We start from the raw sequence: 27,513 nt of genomic DNA on the forward strand, positions 1-27,513 counted from the left end.
GTTGTTGGACAAGTTTAATACTTGCTGCTCCTGGCCCACCACGAGAGGTTAAGCTCTGTGAGGTCGGAGACTATGTCTGCTTGTTCACCAGCAGACCCCAACGTCAGCCCTGACACATTATCAGCAACAATTCCACCTTCTGTGTACCTGGCACTTAGTAAATATCTAAATCTATGAGTAACTGCCATCACAGGGACCTTACAGAGCAGAGTAGAACCACCACTGTGGGTTTCCAGGACCGTAACTCTTTACAGGAGTAAAAAGCCTCGTCTTTCTCCTGTGGAGCAACTAGTGGTTTCAAACTGCTGGCCTTGTGCTTAGTAGCCCAACACATAAACCAGTGCACAAGCCCTGGTGATGTCGTGGGTTACTCACTGGAATGCTAACCACAAGGTCAACAGTTTGAAACTGCCAGCCGCTCCTTAGGAGAAAGATGGGGCTTTCTAGTTCCTTAAAGAGTTACAGACGTGGAAACCCACGAGGCAGTTCTGCTCTGTCCTATAGGGTCTCTATGAGTTGGAATCAACTCGATGGCAAGTAGAGTGTGTGTGTGAGTGTGTGTGTGTAGGGCGCTAATGTTCTGCCCACATCTTTGCCAGTGCCCACACAATGAAAACTAGGTACACAGAGGAGGAAGAAACTAGTGCTGCTCCCCTTCCAGACCCACCCAGAGTGAGAGAGCAGGGCCTGGAATGAGGCGGCCTCGTTTCCTTTGCTTCTCCTTCCAAGTTGCCCCCTGCCCTTGCCTGAAGCTCTGCGGAGAAAGACCCTGGTGGGGCTGAGACGGACTCATCTGTTGATTCTCCGGAAGTGATGTGATCACAGCATGGAGGGCAGCCCCTTCCTAGTCTCCGTCTTACTTGAGATGGGCAAGTGAGAACAGCAGACACAGCGACTGAGATAGCTAAAGCTGACTGTGCCAACCTGGCCGATACACACATGTGGGATTAATTGAAGGGCAGAGCGATAAGTGGCTCGGTGAGCCTCGCCTTTCTAGTTTTTCTAGTTTTTCGGGTCTATCGCTTTCTGGTGGTCGGACCAGGATGCAGCTGCCTTAGCCAGTTCCCTGCTTCAGCTGGCGAGGCTGACTTCCTGCAAGACATCCCTGAGGAGAAGCCACATGGACCTACCCCGATGCAGCCCTGGGTGCTGGAGCAGCTGTGTGGTGACCCCTACCAGCACTGAGATGCTTACACATTCACTGATTCGGCTTTCCTCCTGCAGTCGGCATCATTGCGTGTGTTTTGTGAGATGGAGAGAGACTTTGTGGATCTGTGTTGGACATATGGGTTAATGTTGGACTTGTGGACTTGGGCAGCACTGGGTTGGGATGTTTTCTTGATGTGCACTTACCCTTTGTATTACTCTCCCTTATACATATGAGTTTCTGTGGATTTGTTTCTCTAATGTACCCAGACTAACACAGCAACAGACAGAAGACTTCAGGAGGTGTAACGAGAAGGAGACCTCCCTCCCACTCTTTCCCCCATCACCGCTGAACACTCTCCTCCACTCCCTCTGTGGAGATTAGGCTGCTTGCACCTGCTAAAGGCACGCGGTCTGCCGAGGGGAATGCATCCTGAACGTTGCATCTCGGGGACCTTGGAACGGCAGAGGCTTCTGCCACAGGCATCAGAGCTTGAAGTGGAGGGACCTCTGAGGTTTTGAGCCACCTTGGAGACATGCGGGAAGCGCCACCTCTCAGTGGCACACTCTAATCCTCCCAGCGCACTCCCTCCAGGACTAGAACAAGATGAGAAGAAAGCCAGTCTCTGATTTCTTATAGGATTTGCCGTTGTGGGTGGTGGCAGTTTCTGGCACCTTCCGTTACTCCCCAGTCATGCAGGGACATGAACTACCAGGGAGGATCGGTGAGGTGCTAGCACTGCCTGGCAGAGCTTACCAAGCAAGGTCAGACCTTGTCAGTGAGTCTCAACAAAGTGCCCCTTGCCCCTTCACAAGAGCTCAAGGACATGGCATCGTGATGATCAGTCAAGGTGGATCTGCCTGCCCAGGGCAGATTCCAAGTGGACCTTCCATCCCATTCTTGTGACTTCTTCTAGTGAACTTTACTCATCTGGGGACTTATGTGTGATGACATGTTCATCTGACACGACCAGAACCCGGGGCAGTGGCCGCACAGCCCCCTCCCCTCCATCCTCACCTTCTGCTAGGTGATCTCATGTCCTGAGGCTCTGCAGGGCCTGCTCAAGTCCGCCTGCCTCTCTTCGCGTGGTTCTGCTTTCCCTGGGGCTCCTGTCCTGGTGAGAGCCCACCAGTGTCTCTGAGGGAGGAAGGAGATGCCCGGTCATCTCCCGCCACTTGGTGCCAAATGAACCCCCGTCTCTTCAAGGTACCCCTAGGCCTCCCCATTGGTGTCACCTTCCTAGGGCTGTTGGACCACAGACTTGGTGGTTTCGAACAACACTCGCACAGTTCCGGAGGCCAGAAGTCTGGGATCAGCAGCGTGGGGTCCTGTTGCCCATGCGGGATGCTCAGTGTGAAGCCACTCCAGGCTTCTCACCTACCTTCTGGCGGCTTCCAGAAATCCTTGATGTTCCTTGGCCTGGAGCTACCTAACTGTACTCCCTGCCTTCATCACCACATGGCCTTCACCTTTGTGTGGTTCTGTGCACCTTTTCTTGCCTCATATGCATGTGAAAGTTGGGCATTGATTAAGGAAGACAGAAGAAGAATCGAGGCATTTGAATTGTGATGCTGGAGAAGAATATTGAAAGTACCATGGACTGCTCAAAGAACCAACAAACACGTCTTGGAAAACGTACGTGTACAGACAGAATGCGCCTTAGAGGCAAGGGTGGCGCGGCTTCATCTCATGTACTTGGGACATGTTATCATGAGAGGCCAGTCCCTGGAGAAGGACATTGAGCTTGGTAGAGTAGAGGGACAGGGGAAAGAGGAAGGTCCTTGACAAGATGCATTGAAACAGTGGCTGCAACAATGAGCTTAAGCATCGGAGTGGTTGTGAGGATGGTGTCAGACCAGCCAGTGTCTCCCTCTGTTATACATGGGCTTGCTGGGAGCCAGACCCGACCTGACTGCGTCAACAATAGAGCCATATCGCTTATAGGGACATTGGTCAGAGGAGTTAGAGCCCACCCTCACGCCGTATGAGCTTATCTCAGATTCTGACCTTGATCATATCTGGAACGACCCTTCATCCAAATAGGGTAACATTCCAAAGTACCAACCAGCAAATCCACACCATCAATTGGATTGTGACTTACAGCGACCCTATACAAAGACTACGACTGCTCCATGGGATTTATAAGACTGTAAGTCTTTACAGGAGCAGACAGCCTGAGCTTTCTCCCAAGGAGGCGCTGGTATGACATTGAGAACTGCCGACCTTGACGTTAGCAACCCAACACATTGTCACTCACTGTGTGCCCAGGGCCCCTTTCACAAGGTTAGGACGGCCATGGATGGTTGGCTATTGTCCGCTGGTGTCCCGTCACCGCTGGACTCGACAACTCACTATGCAATGAAACCTCACAGGTCCCAGCACTGCTACATCTCCATGATCGACTGCCGACATGACCTTCGTGAAAAAGCCACAGGGTTTCCAGGAGCTGGGTTTCCAAGGCAGCTTGCCAGGGATCTGCCTGGTCTGGCTTAGTCTGGAAGCTCCTCTGAAAGGAGTTCAGCCTCACAGCAAAGCACAACGCTCCCCTGACAGAGGTCGGTGGCCGCACAGGAGGCACATTGGCCGGGCGTCACACCTGCGTCTCCGGCATGACCCGCACTGCCCCCACCGTCCTTGTGTAGTTGCTGTTGTTAGATGGCATCAGGTCGCCACCAACGCACAAGGGAATGGAAACACTACTGATACCAAGGGCTCCCGTGGAAAGAAACTGTTTTGGGAATGATGATGGCGACATATAAACAATGTGCTTGATACAATGAATGTATGGATTGGTGTAAGAGCCACCAATAAAATGATGTATTAAAAGAGAGGCGGGGGGATGAAACACCACCCAGTCCTGCGCCACCCTCACCATTGTGCCATGCTGGGGCCCGTTGTTGCAGCCACCTCTCCGGCTGCCCCAAGCATGATGTCCTTCTCTGCGGACAATTTGTCCCAAGGGTGTGAGATGAAGCCTTTCCCTCCTGGCCTCCAAGGAGCACTCTGGCCGTACCTCTTTTGAGATAGGTCTGGGGTCCCTTTATAGCAGTCCCGGGCACCCTCAACATTCTCCTCTGGAACCACCGAGCTTTTAGGGCAGTGGTTCTCAACCTGCGGGTCGAGACCCCTTTGGAGGTTGAATGACCCTTTCAAAGGAGTCGCCCAATATATAACAGTAGCAAAAGGATAGTTATAAAGTAGCAACAAAAATAATTTTATGGTTGGGGGTCACCACCACATGAGAAAGTATATTAAAGGGTCATGGCATTCGGAAGCTTGAGAACCACTGTTTTAGGGGGGCAATCTAACCCACTGCACATCTCCCTCTGAAAGGGAAGACGGCCTAGCTGCCTTAGGAAGGACAGGGTAGGAGAGACCAGCTAGCTGGGTGCAGGCACAATGTTGGCCCCTTGGCATGAGGTGGACAGGATTGTTCATGCAGGAATTGTCTTGGCAAGATCACTGTGTGACTCAGTTTCCTCTGCTCGGCTGACTACGTGCAGCGCCCGCGGCCCTTGAGGAGCTGAGCTCTCGCACCTGAAGCTGGCAAGGCACGGCCTTGAAGTGGCTATTCTCTTGGCCCATTAGCCTGTCTTCAAGTAATCTCCTTTAGTAATAGACTCCCAAAGCTTTGAGTACCTCAGAGTCTTAGGTGAGAAACACCGTGCTCAGCAAATCCCTGACACCTTACAGCCTGTCCCCCTGGTTACTATCAACAGGCCAATTTTCTATAAAGATTAGGCTTAGTTCCTAGGAATGCATCTTAAATAAGCTCATATGTTGCCCCATAAAAGATTTTAAGATTTTCTTTAACAAACACAAGGAGAATTCATTCAAGTTCTAAGAGTAAAACCTGCCCCCCCATACTGCCTTCTACCACAGTGAAAACACTGAATTGCTGCTCAACCCAGACACACGCAAACCAAAGAATGATTTTCTAAGGTGGTTCGAAAAGGACTCTTGAAATTGCTTCAGGGACAGGTGTCATTTGATGCCAAGCCCCCTCCAATCGTCTGGACGGGGAGGGGGTGGGGGGACATTTAAAAACCCAGCCAGGCGATCAGAACCTGAGCAGTGTGAGGGCTGCATGGCCAACAGGCAAAATCGGGACTCTGCATCTCGCTTTCCTTTGGGAAGGGCCGCTGAGACCCCTCACTCAAGTCTCCCCTTGTCTTTTTACAGGACCCCTCCTCTACTGCCGGATCGGCCACCCTGGCTGTCGCCCGAGCTGGTGCCGCATCTGGAGAGCAGACAACGTCTCCCAAAGTCCAGCTGCCCCTCAACGTGTGAGCTGCCCTTTATGACTGTTTTTCTCCAGTATTCCTTCCCCTGTCCCTCCCCAGCCTTGGAGAGCTCTCTTCCCACTCCATCACATTACACATGACTGCACGGCTCCTATCCCCAAGCCCAGCTCTAGACCAGCGGCCCTTGCCATCAGCTCTGGCACACGTTGGCCCAGTGTGTGTTGGAGCAGACCTGGGCCCTAGAGTCTTCAATGGTTGCTGTTTGGGAAGCAGGTTGGCAGGCGTTACTTCTGAGGCACCCCGGGGGTAGACTCGAACATCCAACCTTTGAGTCAGGCGTTTCACCATCCAGGGACTCTGAACTTTCTACCAGGCCCCCCCTCCAAAATTTAGTATTAGCCGACCAGTTTTACTACGTCCGTCTGGTAAGACATGATGAGGGGCTCAAAGGACACTGCAGCAAATGAAGGGTCGGCTGATGTGGCTTTTGAATGACACTATCCCTAGGACAATGGTGATCATAAAAACAGGATGCTATATAAAGCATTTTACTTAATAGACACAGATCCATCAAGGATGGCCCCTGAGAAGGTCTTGGGGTGATCCCTGGGGAGACTAATGTGGCTGGGACTTGGAGACCGTAGTTAGTTGCCAGCTGCTCAGAAGGGGTTTGTCTGTGGACAACCATCCCTGCCGTACCAGGACGCACCAGCTGCAGCTCATGCTCCGAAAATAACCAGATGAGTCATTGCTGGGAAGTGAGATGCTTATCTCGTTTCGAAATTGGCTTCATTAGGTGCCAGCTTTCGAAAGATACGTGCAGTTTAAAAAAAAACATTAAAAAACAACATTTAAAACGGGTTCTGAAGCATTTCAACTGCCTTCTACTCTTTCGCTTGGCGATGAAGTCAGTTGCTCAAATCAATGTTTTCAGCTGGAAGATCTGAATTTGTCAAACCACATGGAGAAGACAAAGCCAGGTAGATCCAGGGCTAGTCAAAGGGGACACGTTGAACCTATGTTGTTACAAAACTAGGTGTGGTTAGAACAAACCTGCCTGCAGAAAGCCAATTTATGAAACGTCAATAGGTTTCCTAGAAGTAGTGTAAACACACACACACACACACACTTCTTCAAGGCAAGGTGAATCACTTGCCTTTATCTGATGACTGATTGAGAAGCTCTGAGCACCTTCCCTTGGCCTGCCCCCTTTTCTGTGGTTAGGTTTATTACCACAACCAACTTCGCTGAAAGGAAAGGAAAATCTACCTCTTTATTTATTTATCTGGCTTCCTGGATTAGTAAACTACATCCCCAATGTCTTGCGGTTGAAATTTGAGTTTCGCCAACACTTGACAGAAAATAATCCCATCTGAGTTATAGGCTCTGTCTCTTTAACCTCCAGAAATTTCCACTCAAAGCCCTGACATCCCAGAAGGCACCTGGGGAAGGATGCTTTCTGCTCAGCTTCCCGAGCAGGATGAACCAGTAAGCACGGTGGGAACTTCAAGGAGCTGGATGGACACGGGGCTGCAAATGTGGGATCAGGCCTAGGCACAGTGGTGAGGAGTGTGCAGGACTATGCAGTGGTTCCTGCGGTTGTGCACGAGGTTGCTGTGGGTCAGAAGATGGATCTTAACAAGAGCATGCATGGCTTACGCCAGCTTGCAGTGCATTGAGCAAGGTGCACATGGGCTTCGCTGCATGTACTTATTAGTCTGTGGTGAGCCATCTCACTTGGGTTTCAGCACCTCTTTGATGTGAAAGGAGACGGGTGAAATGGTGCTCTCCACGTGGGTGGGCAGGCACACTGGAGCTTATATGCCGTGCGGCCTGCGTAATCAATCCTGCCCTGGTTCTACTGGTTTGGCTCTTCTTGAAAATGCTGGACATACAAATAGAGGAAATAGACCTCTGTCCACCAGAGGCCCTGGGACCTTAATGTGGATGGGAAGGACAAGGTCAACGGTGATGAGACCATTAGCTCTTCAAAGCCGAAGGTATATTTATTTGAGGGAGTGGGGTGTCACTGGAAACTAGCTGAAGACCTGGCACACAGGGTCTCAAAGCCTCCCCCACAATGAACACCATAGTAGACAGATGAAAAAAGATTATCTTCTGTCTGGAGTTACAGAAAGTTCTTCATGCCTACCCTTGAGCCTCAAGGACTTAAAACAACCTCATCGCCAGGAATGCTGCCTCTGGTCAACAACCCAAAGAGGCCCCTCTGTCTCCAATGCCCCCCAAATCATACAATTCCTGAAGTACCACTCCCCCAAGAGTCATGCTACATTCTGAAGCTTTCCATCCTGATACTTTTTTCATTGGACCCAGAATATATAGAGGGTCTCTCTCTCCCATTCCCACCCCTCCACAGGGAAGACCTTCTCGAGCCAAATACAGTGCAAGCACCCCGGACCAGGATGCACTGTGATCCCCAGTCCTCGGCTCCTGACATCTTTATCTTGCTCCCACGGAGCAGGGCGTTCTGTGTTCGGGTTTAGATAATTATTTGGGTAACAGTGAAAGGAAACTGACTTGTCCTTCAGAGAAAGTCCGTCAAACTAAAACACGTACTGTGATAGGAATGTGTTCACTGACCACATACTCAATCATCTTTACAACAAACGAAGAGTGATCAGCATTGCTTCTTTGATCGGCTATTTTGGGGAAGCTAAGTAGATGTGGATCACGACAAACCGTGCCTAGCCGTGAGCAGAAGGCGAGCTTCGTGACATTTCATGGTGCTCTACAGGCCCTGTGCCTGATCAAGAGACATTCGTACGAACAGAACAAGGGACGACTGCATCGTTTACAAGCAAGGAATGTGTGCATCAGTGTTCTATCTTCTCACCATATTTATTCAATCTGGGTGCTGAGCAAGTAATCAGAGAAATCGAGTTATAAGAAGCAGAATGCAGCATCAGGATCGAAGGAAGCCTTGTCAACAACCCGTGATGTGCAGATGGCACAACCTTGCTTGCTGAACGTGAGGAAGACTGGAAGCACCTGCCGATGAAGATCAAGCACGGTGCCTTCAGCACGGATTACAGCTCAATGTAAAGAAGACCCAAATCCTCACAGCTGAACCAGTAGGTGACATCATGGTAAAAGGAGAGAAGATTGGAGTTGTCAAAGAGTTTGTCTTCATGGATCCGCAGTCAATGCTCACAGAAGCCGCGGTGAAGAGGTCAAATGCTGAATGGCACTGTGTAAATGCACTGCACAAGACCTCTGAGGAGGACGGGAAAGAAGGGTGTTACTTTGAGGGCTGAGGTGTGCCCAACCCAGCTTGTGGATGCCCTTCAATCCTATTACATGGGGACCACTTCATCTCTCAGACTTTGGACATGCTAGGAGAGACCAGTTCTTGACGATGGACATCGTGATTGGGAAAGTAGCAGGGCAGCAAAAAGAGAGGAAGGCTCTTAAGGAGATGGAGTGACCTAATGGCTGCAACAATGGGCTCGAACGTAAGAACAATTGTGACACAGGACCAGGCAGGGTCTTAGTCTGCTGTGCATACAATCACTGAGTCCTAATGACTCAACAGCACTGAGCCACCACAGATACGTGTTATCTGTGGCTATTGATACGCAGCACTGGGCATATCACAGTGACTGTCTCCTATGTTCTCAACATGCTCTTTATCCATCTTAAAAGCGTAACCTTGGAAATCACACGTTTTAATTTTATTCCCAGGTAGGGGGGAAAATAAATCAGATTGGCGTCCTCCCTTTATCAAGTGGAGGATTAGCCTGACCATACGAACATCCTCTTTATTTCCCAGAGACTCAAAACTCCAACTCCCTCCATCGAGTCGATTTCAACATATAGACACCCTGTAGGACAGGACCTGAAGCAGCCCGTTGGGTTTCTAAGACCGTGACTCTTTTTGTGGGTGGGAAGCTCACCTTGCCCCTGAGGAGTGGCTGTTGGTTTGGCAGAACTGCTGATCCTTCCCCTCGCATCCCAACGTAGAATCTGCGACAAGAATCCAGCAGCCGGTACTTCCTAGTGACACATCCGTGGGGTAGGGCTCTGACTGGTCTTCAGCAACAAGTGTGCTGCCATGTGCCAGAGAACCTACCCATTGTCACAGGCTCCAGGGGAGAGCCCGGATGGGCTAGCTGGAAGGTCAGTAACTGAACGACCTTCATAGACCCTCCTCTCATCCTCGTCATTGCTACCACATGGCCTTGACTTCTACGGGTCAAAGCGCATCCCTTGAAACATGACTGCGTGAGGCCTGATTTGTCAGGGTCAGCCTGTTAATAGCATCAGGATAGTTTGCTAACCCCCTTCTGCTAGCATAGAAGAGGTTTCTCAAGGGGTCGGTTGCCTTGAAACACAAGAAGAGGGGGTCTCAGTTTGCCGATCCGGTACATTTGAGGAAGCGCCACATCGTTAGAGACATCTACTCACCTGAGCCTGCTGCCTTCCAACACCCTCCACTTCCCACTGCCACCGTTCTTGGAAGCCACCTGAATGTCACACCCTGAGTCTCCAGCTTCAGCGTGCCTCCGTCCTGGCAGGCCTAGAGGTGCAGAAGGCTGAGTGCGGATGAGAGGGATGCACCAATGTGCAGGATCTAAAGGTTGACAGAGAACTTTGTGACTGAGGTGCCACTGACAATGCACACCTTCATCCTCGCCTCTACTTCTCCGCAGACATGTCTAGGCCGGAAGCAGGACCGTGAAGGAGCAGAGGAGGCAGGGGAGAGTGGAGGGCTCACTCTGGGGCCGAGTCAGTAACTGATCGCTGATTTAGGCTGAGGAAAGATGGACTGAGTCCACCAAAGATACCTTAGCCTTTCCCTTCCCCAGTTCCAGCAAAGTCTCCTGAAAGCTCCCCCTGTGAAAGCACAGGCACTGCAGTGGGAGGGGAAGGGCACACTTGAGTCTGAATGCTGACTTAGGTTCGATGCCTCACTCTTCCCAGCTTCAGCTTACTTACTTGGGAGCAGAGAGCCAGCATCGCTCTTGGCGCATAGCACCCTCGGCTCCAAGGGGTTGGGCAAAAGATTTCCCTCTGAGGTGACTCCATCCCCAGGAGGTCGTCTGGTGCTGTGTGTCTGGAGAGGTTGGCTGTACCCAGAATTCTACCTGGGAGACCTGGAAGTCCGCTCAAGGTAGCCAGAGGCAGACTGAGGGAGCAGACGAGTGAGTTTGGTTGGCTTGGAGACCAGCAAAGGGAATGCTGGAGAGAGCAATGGGCAGAATATGTGTGGTGGCCCCTGAGGTGGAGGTTGGGGTCACTGAATCTGACCACCTGAGGTCTGTATTGTGAGCGAAGACAGCCGAGTAGGCCTGGCTGAGCCTGGGGGTCAGTTCCTCATGACCACCCTCTCCATTGGCTCCGAAGATTAGAGGTTAGAGGTCACCTGGCCGATGCTGTAGACACTCCAGGTCATGTGATGTATTAACTTATGAATTAATCGAATTTAAATTATGAATTTAATTCAATGTGGGAGCTTCAAATAGTTCATGCAAAAAAAAGGGAAAGAACATGGAATTTTTTCCATGAACTTTTAAAAGTCCCCCTCTTACACTTTCGTCTGAGATGGTTGGACCTGGGTGAGTTCAGTAGACCACAGAGAATAAGACGCTTACTGGAGTCCCTAGCTGGTACAGCAGAAATGCACTGAGCAGCTAATTGGAAGGTTGGAGGCTCCAGCCGACCCAGAGGCTCCAGCCGACCCAGAGGCCCCTCAGGAGGGAGCCCTGGCAGCCTCCCCCGGGACGTCAGCACGGTTCTGAGCAGTTCTTTCCTGACATACACAGGGCGCAGGACAGGGTGCCAGGAGTCAGGGTAGATTCTAAGACAGGGTTTCTACAATGGGCGAGATCACCCCATGGGGGCGCTGGAACATTCCCGGGGGCAGTGGGAGGGGAAGGGCTGCAAAAACTGTGCCTACACTTTATCCTGCATCACGGGCTTGAATACAAAAGTTTCTAATTTCCAAAAGGGGGGAGTGGGGGGACACTTATCAAATTTTTTTTCCTGAAAAGGAGACAATGGTAGGCCAAATACATTTGGGGAGCTATGCTCTGGGGCAAGTGTTAGTTGGTTGGTTTGTAACTTGCTACAGAAATCTGCATATGATAGGGCAAGGGAGGGCTGTGTACCCGGCTAAGCTAAGCGACGCAGAGCTGCCTGGGGTCTCCGGTGCACAAGGCTAAGGAGTGTCTGGGAGCTGGAAGAGGGTGGAGTTGCCAAATCGTTTGTGAGTGCATTGAAAATTGGAGTTGGGTGCTGGCCACAAATACCTCCTTGACTCACCTCATTCCATACCCTCCCACCACAGCCTCTGTTGTTGCCCAGCTGTGACACCCACGGGCTCTCTGAGGACCGGTGGATCATTCTGAGCACGAGAGAAATGCCACCCAGCTCCCCCCCCCCCCCCCGCCCCACGAGACTGTCCCCACCAGCAGTTCTGGCAGGAGATCAACCAATGGGAAAGAAAGGTGCGGGAATCCAGAAGAATCGAGAAGGTGCGAGAAGTGGGGTTTGGGGAGGGCCAGGAATAGCCAGAGGCGTCAGGTTGAGGGTTGGCTGGTTGGTCCATTCTTCGGGGTACGAATCACTCTCCAAGTGTGGTCCATCTGGTGCCGGCTCTTGAGTCATTCTGAAAGGGAAACAGGCGCAGAATGACATCGGCACCCCCAGCGGGCCAGAGCCTTACCCCACCATGACTCACAGACCAGACTCGCAGATACCATGAGCACAAGGGTGTCGTGCTCAGCAGAGGAAGGAGCCAGCAAACCCATCTGCTTCTGGTTTCCCCCTCTGAGGCCCCATTGGGTGGGGGCAGGGGGGGAGTAGGAGGAGAAGAGATTTTTCAAGGTGAAGTCAGACTTATTTACATTCTGGTTCCCCCAGCAACGTACACCTAGAGGCTGAGCTCGGCATACGTAAACCAGAGGAAGGATTAGTCATCTGACAGAACGGATATAAAACAAAGATGAAAATAGCACGCACATTAATGGCCTCCTGGAAATCAGCACAGCACCTTGCCATTCAGCTGGGCCCAGGGTGAGGGTAGCAGGGGGCCAGCCTTCCCTGTCTCCATAAATCCAGCCTTAACATACCACCTCCCCCTATGGGGAGTCCTGCTCCCTCCCGGTGGGGCCTTGTCCCCCACACCCTTCATTCTTCACCCTTCATGATGCCTGTATCAAAGTCCCTGGTGGACATCGTCACGGCTTACCTCAGCTACAGAGCCTGTCTCTGCTTCTAATTAGCCAATTCTTGTGAATAGAAAGGATCTTAGATTTTTGAGCCCTAGTGTCCTCAGCTGGAGGTGCAGTGGGACACCTACCTCCGTGTCCGTGGGTCTTAGGTGAGAGCAGGTTTCCTGTATTCCTCTCCTGCCTCATCGGAGTTGATGAGCTCAGTGAGGGCGGCAGGGGTGGGAGTGGGGCGCAGAAGTACACATGACTTGTACCACCCCCACGCTACAACAGCTGATAAATGAGACCTGTAATAAAAGCAAAGAGAGTCGATGTCGGTGCTGTGAAAGGAAGGGAGTGTTACCCCTCTGGTGGTGGCGGTGGCCCTCAAAATGACCCCCAGTGATCCACTTCATCTTGCCAGGCATCACACTTCTGTGTGCACGTGTCCTGTAATACAAAATATACGCCTTTCCCTTTCATTCAAAGCAACTAGCCTCTGTTACACTGTTGTCAGTGCACCTCGCCCTGAAGGGGAAGTGGGGCCCAAGAGTTATTCCATGGTCCTTCGAAATGTCACGGATGGGGTACACATTAGCCACAGCTGAACTGCATGAGCACTGAGCAGGTGGCCACGTTCGCCTCTGGGTTGTCCATTGTCCGGGCTCTGTTATCTCCTTGTTATCTTAAATTAAAATGGAATTTCCAAAGGAGAATTCTTTTCAACTTTAAGATCTTAATCAAGATCTACTGTTGGCAAACAGTACATAGACTGGTAACCACAAGGTCAAGGAGGCCTGGGGGGTGGGGGACTGCTAACCTCAAGGCCAGCTATTTGAAGCTACCAGCCTCCCGAGGGAGAAATCCTGATTTCTACTCTCAGAAAGATTTACAGTCTTGGAAACCCACAGGGCAGTTCTGCTGCAGGGTTGCTATGAGTCAGAATCGGCTCGCCAACAGTGAACTATAAAGAACCTTCCTATCGATCTTGTTGACAGGGAAGACTTGAAACTCTACTTCTATTTTAAAAAACAACCCCCAAATCCTTGTTCCATTGGATGGCAGAGGGTTCCATCCATCCAACTCCTGCCTAAAAGGTCATTAATTTTCACTTATTTAAGAGTGACTCCGTTGGGCCCACAGACAGGACAGCCAAGCCATTCCAATGGTTTCTTGGGCATTGACCAATATTTGCTAACGCTGACTCTATTTCCCAGAACCTCGAGTGTGAATTTGGCAGCTGGGGAAGCTCAGGTATGTTGATAGCGCTCACTGAGCCCAGGTGTGGGCAGCTGTGGATCCGTTCTTCGGAGGTGGCTAAGCTGGACACGTGTCTGGCACATTCATGCCCTGAAGATGTGTCCTCTCTCAGGCAGAGACAGCTTCCCAAGGTAGGCTTTTCTGAGTCCCGTCCGTCAGCCAGAAGAAGCCGCCCATGTGCTTCCCGTACCCGCAGGCTCTCATTCCCCAGGCTGCCTGCCTCCCAGAGCTCTGGTGTCCAGCAGAGAGCCCTGTCCTTTCCTCTCCATGTAGCTCTCCCGAGGAAGCCTAGCTACAGGTCCAGAGCGATGCCTTTTGCCAGGAGTCCTGCTAAAAGACCAGATGTTTGTGTCACAAGATCCCCCTGGATCTCCCAGCAGGGAGGGGAGAAGCGGGAGTGGAGCAGAGAGGCCGAGAAGGGAATGTAGCCCTCTGGGTGGGTGACATGTAGCCTCAGAGTGAAACGCTCCGCTCTACGAGGCAGCCAGCCCCTCCCCCTGGGAACCTGGATGTGTGAAAGGCGCCATTTGGAAAGGCATCTTCCATCAAGCAGAGCTCTCACAGCAATGGGAGAGAGGCTTTGGGCAGGAACCGCTCTGCACATGATTTCAATGAAATACAATGCTTTCCTTATGAGAGCGTTTTATGACTAGAAACCCACATGGACATGACACTGTGCAGGCGAGAGGCGGACGAGGCTTAGCACTTTTTCCAGAGCCAGGATCAGACAGAGGAAGCCCTCCGAGATTCTCTGGGACACCAAAGCTTGATGGCCCCGGTGGCCCCAGTTTCTCTGTGCGTGTCTCATCGTGGCAAGCAGTGCCAACCCCAGATGGAAAAGGTGGGAAGAGGGATGGGTCAAGGCCACGGAAGCCTAGAGCCAGCAGAGCCACAGACAAGGAGAATCCCCATCTCCAATTCCACAAGCAAGCAACCCTCTTAGAAACCTGGTGGAATACTGCCGTGCTGGCACAGATGGGCTCATCGCGCCCACATGCCTGGTGCTAGGACTGCACCCAGCTGGTAGCCGACACCTCCTCTCTGTTCAACAGCTTCTGGACAGGACCCAGGGGGAAGCTATGTTGAGGCCCTGGGCTGGTGGCAATGGTTTGCATTCAACGTGGAGAACAAACCTGAAGGTGGGTCGTTTGAACTCACCCCAAACCTCTGGGGAACAGTGGGCAGATGACCTGCTTCCTACCGCAGCCAAGTAAAAATGCTACCGAGCAGTTCGCCGGACTTCACCGGATTTTCCTTTCAGGGAGTTAGGTCTGCCCTGGGGGTCCTATTTCCCACCAGGCTGCTGGCTCCCTGTTGCCCAATTATGCACACAGAACAAAGGCCTGGCACAAAGAGCTTCTCCCATCTGGCGATGAAGGAAATCTAATTGTTTGATTAGGCCTGGCGTCACACGCACTTGCCTATCGACCTGAGCACACCCTGAGGACCCATCACTCGATTGGGATTCCCCTCATCAGCACTGTTTGTTGACTGACCACGGAATCCGCGAGATGGCTCTGCCATCGTGGAGACACAGGAGGAGGCGCGCTCGAACAGGCCTCACGCTTCAGTCATTGTTCCTGGAAGGCAGACGCAAACGCCATGTGTCGTGTTTATTGGCTCACAGCCTCCCCCCAATTACTGCCACGCCTTTTCTCTTCAGCTCCTTTTGCTTTATTTTGTCTCCTGCCTTCGCCCTGAGGTGGGTCTGAGCTCTCCACCCTCAGCAGTGAGACAGTCCCCGCAGTTAGGGTTTTGTTGGAAGACATGCAGTTGTCTGGTGGCTCTTCCATTTACAGTAACTCCTCCTTGGCCATCAAACAGTGCTTCAAAGAATCGGGACATGGGAACACAGGATGGTGACAGCTTGGGTTCTGCTTTGTGTTGTCACCTGGGGTCGTGCCAAACCCATGACTATGTGTGCTCATGAGGAGAGATGTCCTCCGTGGGGACGCCGTGGTCTGTCTTCCCGGGGCTCAGAAGTCACTCTTCATGCTCAGCATTTACCTTTCCAAACAGGGAAAGAAATAAAGCTTTATGTCACTCTTTCGTGCACTAGAGTGTCCCCAAGGGAAGAAAGTGCGGAGGGGTGGGGGGCAAAACTGTAAACAAAGGAAGTAAACAAAACTGTAATTGAATAAAAGATTCTATCGGGGATATACACAGCAATTGTTTTATTTTGTTTGCTTTTCTTTTAAGGCCTGGGCATCTTTAGTGTCTATAGGACTCTAATTCTATTCTAGAATATTCCCTCCCTGGAGACCCGTCAGACCCAGAAACCAGTGACTACCACGCTAATTCCCACTCACGATGAACTCACGTGTGTCGGAGAAGAACTGTGCTCTCTAGACTCTTGAACGACTGATCTTGAGTCAGTCCCCAGGTTTTGAGTCTGGAGCCTGGCGTTCTGGTGGGTTACATGTGGGGCTGCTAACCAGAAGGTCAGCAGTTTGAATACACCCACCGCTCTGCGGGAGAAAGCCAATGCTTTCTACTCCAAAAAGATTTACAGCCTTGGAAACCACCATGGGCGGGTCTACACTGCCATACAGGGTCACTAGGAGCCAGAATCGACTCGAGGGCAGTGAGTTTCATTTTTTCCTGAAGCACCTTGGGGCGGTCTCCAAGGTTTGGTTAACAGCAGTGTATTCGTCGTGTTTGTACCCGCCGGGACTCCTCTTGGGGCCAGGAGGCCTCGTTCTTCGCAGTTGAATGGCGTTGTGTGCTGTTGTGTGGTTGCCTAACACAAAGGCCCCTTTCAGAACCAGGAGCGTGCCCTGGGAAGTCCCTGAGCTTCCTCAGACCCCCAGAGCCCTGCTGCTCACGGGAGCCCTTGGGAGCCCAAGGCTCAGAGAAGGACCTGCGATGCGCCCACCAAGTAACACCATGCCGAGGTGAATTGGGGCAGGTTACCCAGTGAGTGAGGTCAGTGCTGGCTAATTTCTCATCTGCAGGGAACAACTTGACATCGGGGGTGAAGCCCATATGGCAAAATCCCTGCACATTAGTAAGAAAGCACGAGTAAGCCTGTGCTTACTGGGTACTCCACCCTTGTCCACAACGAGAGTTTGAAAGAAGACTCTCCATAGGAAGATGCTGTGGGGTTCAGGGAGAGACAGACAACAGCCATTCCTGGAAGTGGAATCTGTGACATGGGGAAAAATTGTTCCCTGGAGTTTGGGCAGTAAGCCCAGTAAGCCCTTGCTTACTTGGCTAATTAGGTGCCTGGACACTGACTGGTGTGACATCTGACTGGGGACACTTCTTTAAAATGTGCCCTTGGTCTCTTACTGAACTGCAGCCTCCGCCAATTTTCCTGCCTGAATATTATGAACAGGTATTATTTCCATTGGTTCAAAACCCTACCATTTCCCACCACCCCCAAAGTAGCAAAACACTTTGGCAATTATGCTCCGATCCCCATAAGCACCTGTGAGGTTGTGATCCACGCATTGCTAGGTATTTTACAAAACAGAAGCCTATGAGGTAAGGGGGCCCGTTTGGGGTTATGGGCTGAGCTAGTGGCATCATTTCTAAACTCCAGACCAGAATTTCCACAACTGTGTTTCATGATTTGATGTTTTCTTTTTTCTTTTCATATTTTTTAACATTAAAACTTTATTTTAATAAATCATTTTATTGGGACCTCTAATAATACATACATTAATTGTATCGAGCACACTTTTCATACGTTGCCATCATCATTTTCTTTCTTTTTTTCAATCATTTTATTGGTGGCCCATACAACTCTTATCACAATTCATACATACATCCATTGTGTCAAGCACATCTGCACATTTGTTGCCATCATCATTCTCAAAACATTTGCTTTCTACTTGAGCCCTTGGTATCAGCTCCTCACCTTCTCCACCCCTACCACTCCCCTCCCTCATGAACCCCTGATAATTTATAAATTATTATTATTTTGTCATATCTTACACTGTCTGATGTCTCCCTTCACCCACTTTTCTATTGTCCGTTTCCCAGGGAGGGGGTTAGATGTAGATCTTGTAATCGGTTTCCCCTTTCTACCCCACCTTCCCTTCACCCTCCCAGTATCGCCACTCTCACCCAAAGGACCATCTGTCCTGGATTTCCTGTGTTTCCAACCCTTATCTGTACCAGGGTATATCTTCTGGTCTAGCCGGATTTGTAAGGTAGAATTAGGATCGTGATAGTGTGTGGGGTGGGATGGGGGAAGGAGGCATTAAAGAAAAAGAGGAACGTTGTATGTTTTATCTTTGCTACACTGCACCCAGACTGCCTTGTCTCCTCCCCGCGACTCTTCTGTAAGGGGGTGTCCTGTTTTCTTATCTGCAAATAAGATTTAAAAGAACAGTAGAATTTGAATGAACTAGTCATTGCACACGGATCACAAGGAAAAAGAAGACTAACAATTTCCTAACTAGACAGTCTTCTCCTTTCAAAAGGCTTCTGAGATCTTTTCCAATTCAGATTTATTAGATTTACATCAGGCAGATAAGCCAAAAGCTGCCTTAGACTAAATCCAGAAAAAACAATCTACAAATGCTTCCTTGGTTCACACTTAGTTTCTCTTACTTTAGATAGAATGAAAGACTAGGGGGGAGAGGATGGAAGTTCAAACCTGGCCCCCAGGGATCCTGTTCTGATACACACTATCAGGTGGCCCACATGGTTAAGCGTTCAGTTACTTGCTGAAAGGTTGGCAGTTCCAGAAGGAAGGCCGTGTTCAGCTTCTGAGAGACCAGGGCCACTGAAGCTATGGCGCCCTCTGCACACATCACACATGGTGTTCGCGACTTGGGATCAACTTGACAGCAAATGGTTTTGTTGGGTGTTCTAGAGCCTTGGGAGGGCTGATGAGCCTCACCAAAGTTGGTTTCCCATCTGTAAAATGGGCAGGTGACAGTGCTTACTCTGCCTTCCCAGAACCAGACCAAGGCTGTGGGATGGAATGAGTTCAAGGATCAGTGAGGGGCCCAGCCTTTCTCTCCCAGGACCTGGGGTTTCAGGGGTGAGATGGGGGCAGTTACATAATTTCTCCTGTCAACTTGACTGAAGGGGTAGAGGCTAGCCTGTCAATCAGGTCATGACCTTCTCCTGAGGATTCTGGAAACTCCTGTCTTCCTCCCTGGTACTGGGACACACACTCGCTCTGCTTCACATTCCTGTTGACAAGCCAGATGGAGCTATGTTGATGGCAGCCAGAGCCCTGAAGCTTGAGAAGCCACATGGAGACCCCTGCCAGTGCTGAGATGCTTCCACTGCCACTGGATCCACAAGACTTTCCACCCACTGTCCTGTGATCCTCCTGCATTTGGCATTGCTGCATGTGTTGCTTGAGTCTGAAGAGGAATTTATAGACCGGTATCAGACATATGGGCTAATATCAGACTTATGAACTTGATCTTGACTGGGCTGGGATGTTTTATTAAGATACAATCACTCTTTGATATAAAGCTCTTTCCTATACATATATGAGTCTCCCTGGATTTGTTTCTCTAGTCAACCCAGATTAGCTACCACCCAGGCAGGCTTGTGACACACTTGGTCCTGGGCCCAGCTTCTCACAGGTGTCCAGTGATGTCCTTTTTGCCATCTTTCCTGCCAGTTTCATTGATTTATTATCAAGATTAAGTCAGATATAACGTGTGTGCAAATTCTTTTTTTAACTGAAAAGCCCCCACAGACATTAGCTACTCTTTTCCAAGTAGGCTTCACCCCCAGATGAGCCCTCACCTGTGTCCCAGGTGACACAGGTGTCCCTGTGCCCACCCACCCCATGAACTTAGCCACTTACCGCTGGCCCTCCCTTTGTCACCCACAGGTACCTGGCGCTGTACGCCTACAAGCCCCAGAAGAATGACGAGCTGGAGCTGCGCAAGGGCGAGATGTACCGAGTCATTGAGAAGTGCCAGGATGGCTGGTTCAAGGGGACATCCCTCAGGACTGGGGTCTCAGGGGTGTTCCCCGGAAACTACGTCACGCCTGTCTCCAGGTAAGGGCTGAGCAGACCTGGAAAGCAGTATGCTTTCCCTGCTGTTCTCCGAATGCAGTTGTCACTGCCTAACAGTAATGCTGTGGTCTGGACCGTCCCCACAAGGGACAATCCAGATGAGAACAAAGCTCGGGACTGCCCGCAGGGATCAGGGCACAGGAGCTCCGAGGTCTCCTTGCAGCGGTGACTCTGGTTGACAAAGCAAGGGGATCCTGGCAGTCATTTTGCCCGTCTAGTCGGGTTTGTGTGGTTTACCCTCCGGCGACACAGGCTCCCTAAGAGAGAAGGACGGAAACAGAATGAATTGGATTGGAAGAGCAGCCCTTACTAGCCAGGGCTGAGAACGTTACCAACGAGAGTAAGAGCGTGAGTGCGTGCGTGTGGACATGTGTGTAGTGTGCCTATTATCACAGCGAAACCCGTGGCACATAAGGCACGTATGTACATCTGCAAAGGACAGGGGATAACAATGGTACGAGAGGGTTAACACGCTAGGTGATTTTAAAAAATTGTCCTCCGTGTGCTTCTCTGTGTTTACAAATGTTCTATGATTCTGTTATTTTTATTTTAAAAAACGTTTGCAAAGTTACTTTGAAATTTCACCAAAGAGGTAACCCAGAGTGGTCTGAGAATTGCCCATTGCGAAGAGAAATGCCATTGCTTGACTTCGTGTCTCTCGGTCAGACTCACAGAAGCCCCTGCTGGACAATTCCCTGTGTGCACACTCGAAGACATTCACATACATTTAAAGATGTGGCCTCTGGGATTCTGTTCCCCTTGGAACATGACTGCCATGAAGAAAAACAAGACCTGAAATCTTCACTGATTGTTAGACCGGTTCCAACTACTCAAAGTCATAGAAGGAGGTAGATGGGAGAGGCCCAGTAGTCCTTGCTAGCAGTGGTGTTATTACTCAACACAGTCATTCACTGAATGCTTCCCAGTGCTCAGTCGGAACTTTAGGAAGAGAATGGAGGCTGGCCTGAGTCTAGAACGCTATGGAAGGAAATGGATTACGAGATGATTGAACTCGTGGAGTTCAGATGCCCCTCGGCAGGGAGACGCTGAAGAACCAAATGGAAGAGGGATCTCAAGGAATGCCCCAGGCCTCCGGTAACACGGAGCTCAGGGACACCTACTTAGGTGATGAGTCTCCCACCTGGCTCTCTTGCTGTTTATTTGCAAGTGTGGAATGACTCCCCCTGCCCCCCCCCACCTTCAGGGATCTAATAGCGATATTTTACATATGGCTTCCTTGTGTGCGTTCAGGATCCTCTATCACCTGACTTCACGCCAACTCTCCAACTCGTTCTGCGACCTCCATGCTCTGTCCCTGTCATCCGGTCATGCTGAAGTGCTTGGCATCCCCTGCTGCCACCATGCAGTTTATCACTTGGCCTGCCCTGTCCCTTTCCCCAAATCCACGATACCTTTGCATCTCCTCCAACTGCAAGGATCAGTCCAACATATCCTTAAAAGACCTCAGTTCTATGTCCACTTGCTCTATAAAACCTCTCCTCACCCCCCCCCCCACGGCCAGAATGGATGCTCCCTGTGGGCGCTGCCTGTGATCAGGGTGCAGGTGTGGCGGCGGTTAGCTCCTAAGCTCCTTGAGCACAGCCGTCTCCAATTTTGCATTCCTACAGCTCTGTGCACGCCGTTTGCACGTACCAGGTGCTCATCAAATACGGGTGGATGAAACACATGGAATCTGGTGGTTTTGATGAGGATTCTGCTTCAACAACTGTCTTCCCATACCATGTAGGCCATTTAAAATTTTTTTTAATGAGAAAATTCTCCAATGAATGAGATTTGAACCGCTTTCGGTGACCTGGGTCAACTCCGCCCATCACTGTTTGTGAGCCTCATCGTTAGTTCTTTGCCATCATGCCTTCTCAGTCTTCATCCTCAGAAGACAAAGAACAAGAGAAGCCCCCTTAGCTCACATCACTGAAACGAGACCCTCGTGGTCACTGCAGTATGATTGTGAGGGCCACTGGGTAGCCACTGTCTAGTCACTAGGAGAAGGCGTTGGCAGAAGTCCCTCAGAGGCTGACACTGGCGGCCTGACCCAGCCCCATCGCTCACCATGGAAAGAAAGCTTCACAGTCTTGTCACAGCAGTGGAGGAGCGCTGCCCCCCTTCCTTGTAACTCTGCAGATTTATAACCTCTCTGATCCAAGCTCCTTGCTGTGCTGAAGGGAAATTTCCAGCATTTCCCCAACTAGAAGCAGTGCCTCTTTAGGACAGAGGCCAAGCAGATGGGCGGAAGGCACGGTCCTTTCCAGACAGACCTGTATCCACCCAACTGTGCTCACTGCCAGGCCTGCTGCGATGCTCTGCGGGATTGGCAGGCTCTTCGTGGGCCTGCAGCTGAGTGTTCTGAGTGGATCCGATAGCTGGACAACCTTGGAGGACAGTCAGAGTTCGTGTCAAACTAGGATGGGGAGGATCGTGGTGTCTGGCGGCCAGAAAGACTCATGTGCTCAGGAACCCAGTCTGTGCACACCTTTGCTAAGTGGCGCTTAGAGAAGGTAGACGGGGATTTACCACAGCCAAACTGGAAGCAGATGGGAGTCTGCATCCGTTGTGGTCAGACATGTCTATAGAATCTTGCTAGTAAGTGTCCCATAAGTTGTGGGTCCACTTTATTAATTAATTTTTTTCAGAGTTAAAGTAAGTTTGACAGGTGGCGAATGTGAGGGGGGGGTTTGTTTTGTTTTTTAGCTAAACATCTTGTGTGGGACTGTGGTGCTGACAGAGTCACTTGCCAGAGGTTACTGTAAAGAGTGTTCTATGGACTAAAGAAACGGAAGTCCTGCTCTTGAAGTCTCGGGGGGAGGGGGGTGTAGATGGTTGTGTCCCTGTTGTCGGAGCCAATGCTCAGACACACTGGCCAGGTGTTCATGCTCAGGGCGGGGTTCCTCTCGACTGAAGTCCTCGCCCAATGGAACCAAACCTCGCCAGGAGATCGTGTCCTGGGGCCTGTTCTGAGAGATCGGGAGCCTGCCTGGGCATCCCCTCATTCCATCAAGATTGAGATCCGAAATGGATGGGACAAGGAGGTTCCGTCGGCTGCTGATTTCTGGAGCCACTTGGTCAAATTCCAAGCATATTGAACCCAAACCCCCAAAAGCGTTCAAGCCCCTCAGATCTGCAGTACCTTTACACCTCCACGGCTACTGCACTGTCTCAGTCAAAGGACATGTGGGGACAGGGGCCCAAAGCCAAAGTAACAAAGTTTCTGTATTCTTCTTGTATTATTTAAACACTCTAACTGGTTTCATCCGGGAACCTTGGGGTAAAGGGACATCTATTTCTAGAATGAAACCGCAAGTTCTTTGCAATCCCTGAGAACGATGTCATGTTTTCGGTGCCCTTTCCCAGAAGTGTGGGTCAGAGGCCAGCAGAACCAAAATGGCGGCCCTCTCCAGGGTGGGGGTGGGGTGGGGAGGGTCAGCAGTTTTTCCATTGTTTGTCCCCTGCCACACTGTGAGATGTTTTAAAGCCTGGTGGGACGTGACTCGGTCATCCTTTTGATTTACTTCTTTTTTTCTGGATGTGTTTGGGGACACAGAGCTGCTTAGTAGAATGATTTGAGGCAGAAGCTCTGTTACAAAATAGTTGATTGATTGAAGATTATTCTTGTTTCTTCTGGATTTGCTATTTCTTGAACATTCACACGGAAAGTCGTCCCCCATGAGGGTTTTATAAAAAGTGTCCTTCTAAGCTGGAGCACTGGACGTCGTTCAACTGTAAGAATTCTTTGGGCATTGCTTTGGGGACTCTATTCACTCAACCACATGTTTTAATCTCCCCAGGCTAGTAGGTAAGAGTGGGCCTTTGCCGGTCACCAAGGTTACATGAGTTCCTGTGAGCCCTCTCTCCTAACTGGGATCTTCTTTCTGACCTTAGGGTTCCTGTAGGAGGCGCTGGACCACCCCGGAATAATGTCCTGGGAGGCTCTCCACTGGCCAAAGGGATGACCACCACCATCCATCCAGGTGGTGGAAGTCTGAGCAGCCCAGCCACTGCCACCAGACCAGCCCTTCCTCTCACCACACCTCAGGCTCATGCCCAGCACCAGGCAGCCTCTCCCCCGATGGGCAGCTGTCTGCGACACTCAGCCCAGCCGGTGGCCAGCCAAGCCCGGAGTACCATCCCAACAGGTATGCACCTTGGCTCTCCGGGGCCTCTCCTGTGCCAAAGAATTTGGATACAGAGTGTTGGGGACATGTATTAGTCTGGGTACTGTGGAGAAACAGATCCACAGAAACTTATATATAAGAGAGAGTTTTATATAAAGGTTAAGTGCACATCAAGAAAACATCCCAACCCAGTGCTGCCCAAGTCCACAAGTCCAACATTAACCCACTAACCATATGTCCAACACCAATCCACAAAGTCCTCCTCCATCTCACAAAACAGATGCAATGATGCAGACTGCAGGGGGAAAGCTGAGTCAGTGAATGTGTAAGCATCTCAGCACTGGCAGTTGTTTCCACATGGCTCGTCCAGCACCCAGGGCTGCATTGGGGTAGGTCCATATGGCTTATCCTTAGGGTTTTCTTCCAGGAAGTGAGCCTTGCCAGCTAACAGGGGACTGGCTAAGGCAACTGCACTCTGGTCCGACCATCAGAAAGCAAGAGACCCAAGAACTAGAAAGGCGAGGCTCACCGAGCCATTTATCCCTCTGCCCTTCAAATAACCCCATTTGTGTTTATCAGCCAGGTTGGCACAATAAACTAACTAACTTAGGACACAAGTTAATGAGAAACACTTTGGTCCCAGTATCGGGCAATCCATGGTGGGGCAGATTGTATATGCTCATCATAATCATAAACTGCTGCTGGCCTCCAGGAAGTTCGCTTGACTTATCCTGTTACCCTATCCTGGCAGCTGAGATGGATTAGCGATTTTGCAAATATTTACATATTTCCCTGTAGCAAAAAGACTGCATGGACTAGTATGATTAACTTTGGTGCCTTTGGATGACTCCCCCAAGGAGGCAGTTGTTAGGTAGCCACATAGACCTTTCATTTGCCAGGCCCTTCAGCTTCCCCAACCGACAGCACTTCACAGGACAGAGCGCAGTCATGAGACACAAATATAGAGTATCTCCTCTCTAGTGTGCTCTGAAATTAAACCCTAAAACCAAACCCACTGCCAGTGGGTCGATTCCAACTCCCAGCAGCCCGAGCTATGGTTTCCGAGGCAGAGAATCTTCGTGGGAACAGAAATAGTCTCATCTTTCCCCCAGGGAGCTATGGGTGGGTTTGAGCCAACAACCTTCACTGAACCCTGACCCAACAGCATTGCCAGCACTCTGAGATTAAGAAATCATTGTCATTGATCCTCCGTCTTCATGTCCTCATTGCCAGTAGACACACAGCATCTCTTAAGGAAGGACCAGTTTGTCCCAGGATGAAATGCAATAAAATTAGGGGGTGGATCTTCAAGGTTGATCTTCAAGAATGGAAATAAATCATTTTAAATATTTTTTTCTTAATTTTAAATCATTTTATTGGGGGCTCGTACAATTCTTAACACAATCTATACATACATCCATTGTGTCAAGCACATATGTACATTTGTTGCCATCATCATTCTCAAAACATCTGCCTTCTACTTGAACCCTTGATATCGGCTGCTCATTTTCCCCCTCCCTCCCCACTCCCCCCTCATAATAAGAACCCTTCATAATTCATAAATTATTATTATTTTGTCCTGTTACACTGTCCGACGTCTGCCCCCACCCTCTTCTCTGTGTCCATCTCCCAGGGAGGAGGCTATACGTAGATTCTTGCAGTCAGTTCCCCCTTTCTACCCCACATTCCTTCACCCTCCAGGCATCGCCACTCTCACCACTGGTCCTGAAGGAGTCATCTCTCCTGGATTCCCTGTGTTTTCAGTTGCTATCTGTACCAGTGTATATCCTCTGGTCTAGCCAGATTTGTAAGGTAGAATTGGGATCACGATTGGGGCGGGGGGTAGTGGGAGCATTTAAGAACTAGAGAAAAGTTATATGTTTCATCATTGCTACCCTGCACCCTGCCCGGCTCATCTCCTCCCCACAACCCCTCAGCAAGGGGATGTCCAGTTGCCTACCGATGGGCTTTGAGTTTCCACTCAGCACTCACCCACATTTACAATGATATGATTTTTTGTTCTTTGACGCTTAATGCCTGATCCCTTCGACAGCTCATGGTCACACAGGCTGGTTTGCTTCTTCCATGTGGGCTTTGTTGCTTCTTAGCTAGATGGCCGCTTGTTTATCTTCAAGTCTTTAAGACCCCAGACACTATGTCTTTTGATAGCCGGGCACCATCAGCTTTATTCACCACATTTGCTTATGCACCCATTTTCTTCAGTAATTGTGTCGGAAAGGTGTGCATACTGGAATGCCAACTTCATAGAACAACGTGTTCTTGCATTGAGTAAGTGCTTGATTGGAAGCCCAATGTCCATCTGCTGCCTTAATACTAAACCTATAAATATATGCACATAGATCTGTTTCCCCACACTCTTATATAAATATATTTACATATGTACATTCCAGTCTTTATACCTCTATAAATACCCTTTGTCACCTGGTTCTTTCCTCTATTTCCTTTTACTTTCCTCCCGTCTCACTATCATGCTCAGCCTTCATTTGGGTTTCAGTAATTTCTCTCGGTTACATTGCCCTTGCTGAATCCCTACCAGGCCTCTCACACCCTCCTTGCCACTGATTTTGGATCACTTGTTGCTCCCCTAGCTTGTCATTGCTTGTCAATCTTGAAAGCTTAGCTTTGACCAGTAAGACCTGTTAAACTTTGACTTGCATGATGTCTCCAGATGGATGCCCACACCAAATGACCTTCAGCAATCATAGAGCTGAGTGACCTAAACCTGCGCATCACAGAGACCCTGGACAGAAGGCGGCAACTCTAATTTCTTTGAAAGGTTATAGAAGTTCCCTTCACGTCCCAACTCTCTTCTCTCAGACATCTTTTCTTTCTCTAAAAGTAACATGTAAAGGGGAAATGAAGGAAGATTATTTAGAGTCATAAAACACACTCTTTCTAAAAATCCAGCCAACCAGACGATGCCTCCTTAGAAGTGCTTCAGAGAGCAGCATCTGCAGTGTGAAAAATGAAGACTTAACACCATAGAAACTCTATTTTCCCCAGAGTCGTAGCTGATAGAGCAAGAGAGAAGGTCAATGTCCATCTCGCAAAGCTACTGGCCCACTGTCTACTTTTCAGTGAAACTGGTTTGCATATATCCATGCTGATGGCCAATTCAGGCTTACACAGGGTGGAAAGAAGTGCTCCCCCTTGCAGGAAAATCTAAATGTAATATAAACAATCTATGTTGGATTAAATTATGTCCTCCAAAAGGTATGTTAAAATCTTAACGCTGTGCCTGTGAACGTTAGCCTGAAGGGGAAAGAAAGGAGGGCCTTTCTCTGGTGGTGTCCACTAAGGTAATGAGACCATACCAGAGTAGGACGGGTCTTGAGCTTAGGACTTGTTGTTTGATGGGTGCTATCAAGTGTGTTCCAACTCACAGCAGCACCGGGTACGGCAACACGAGACAGTGCCCAGTCCTGCCATGATTGCTCTGTTTGAGCTCGTTGTGGCAGCCACTGCGTCGATCCGTCTCAGGGAAGGGCTTTCTCTTTCTGGCTTACCCTCTGCTTTCCCCAGCATAATGTCCTTTCCCAGG

General features: G+C 50.1%; 1 protein-coding gene across 5 annotated transcripts in view; it reads left to right on the forward strand.

Annotated features, from left to right (window-relative positions):
* SH3RF3 (SH3 domain containing ring finger 3) overlaps positions 1-27,513 on the forward strand; it is a 508,325-nt gene that overhangs the window by 403,817 nt on the left and 76,995 nt on the right. For all 5 annotated transcript variants that reach the window (XM_075563366.1, XM_075563369.1, XM_075563364.1 and 2 more), the window contains 3 exons: positions 5,330-5,433; positions 19,633-19,803; positions 23,719-23,972. In XM_075563366.1, the coding sequence (XP_075419481.1) occupies positions 5,330-5,433; positions 19,633-19,803; positions 23,719-23,972 (529 nt within the window). The remainder of the gene's footprint in view (positions 1-5,329; positions 5,434-19,632; positions 19,804-23,718; positions 23,973-27,513) is intronic.

This window comes from Tenrec ecaudatus, chromosome 11, assembly GCF_050624435.1.
Source record: "Tenrec ecaudatus isolate mTenEca1 chromosome 11, mTenEca1.hap1, whole genome shotgun sequence".
Classification (NCBI taxonomy): Eukaryota; Metazoa; Chordata; class Mammalia; order Afrosoricida; family Tenrecidae; genus Tenrec; species Tenrec ecaudatus.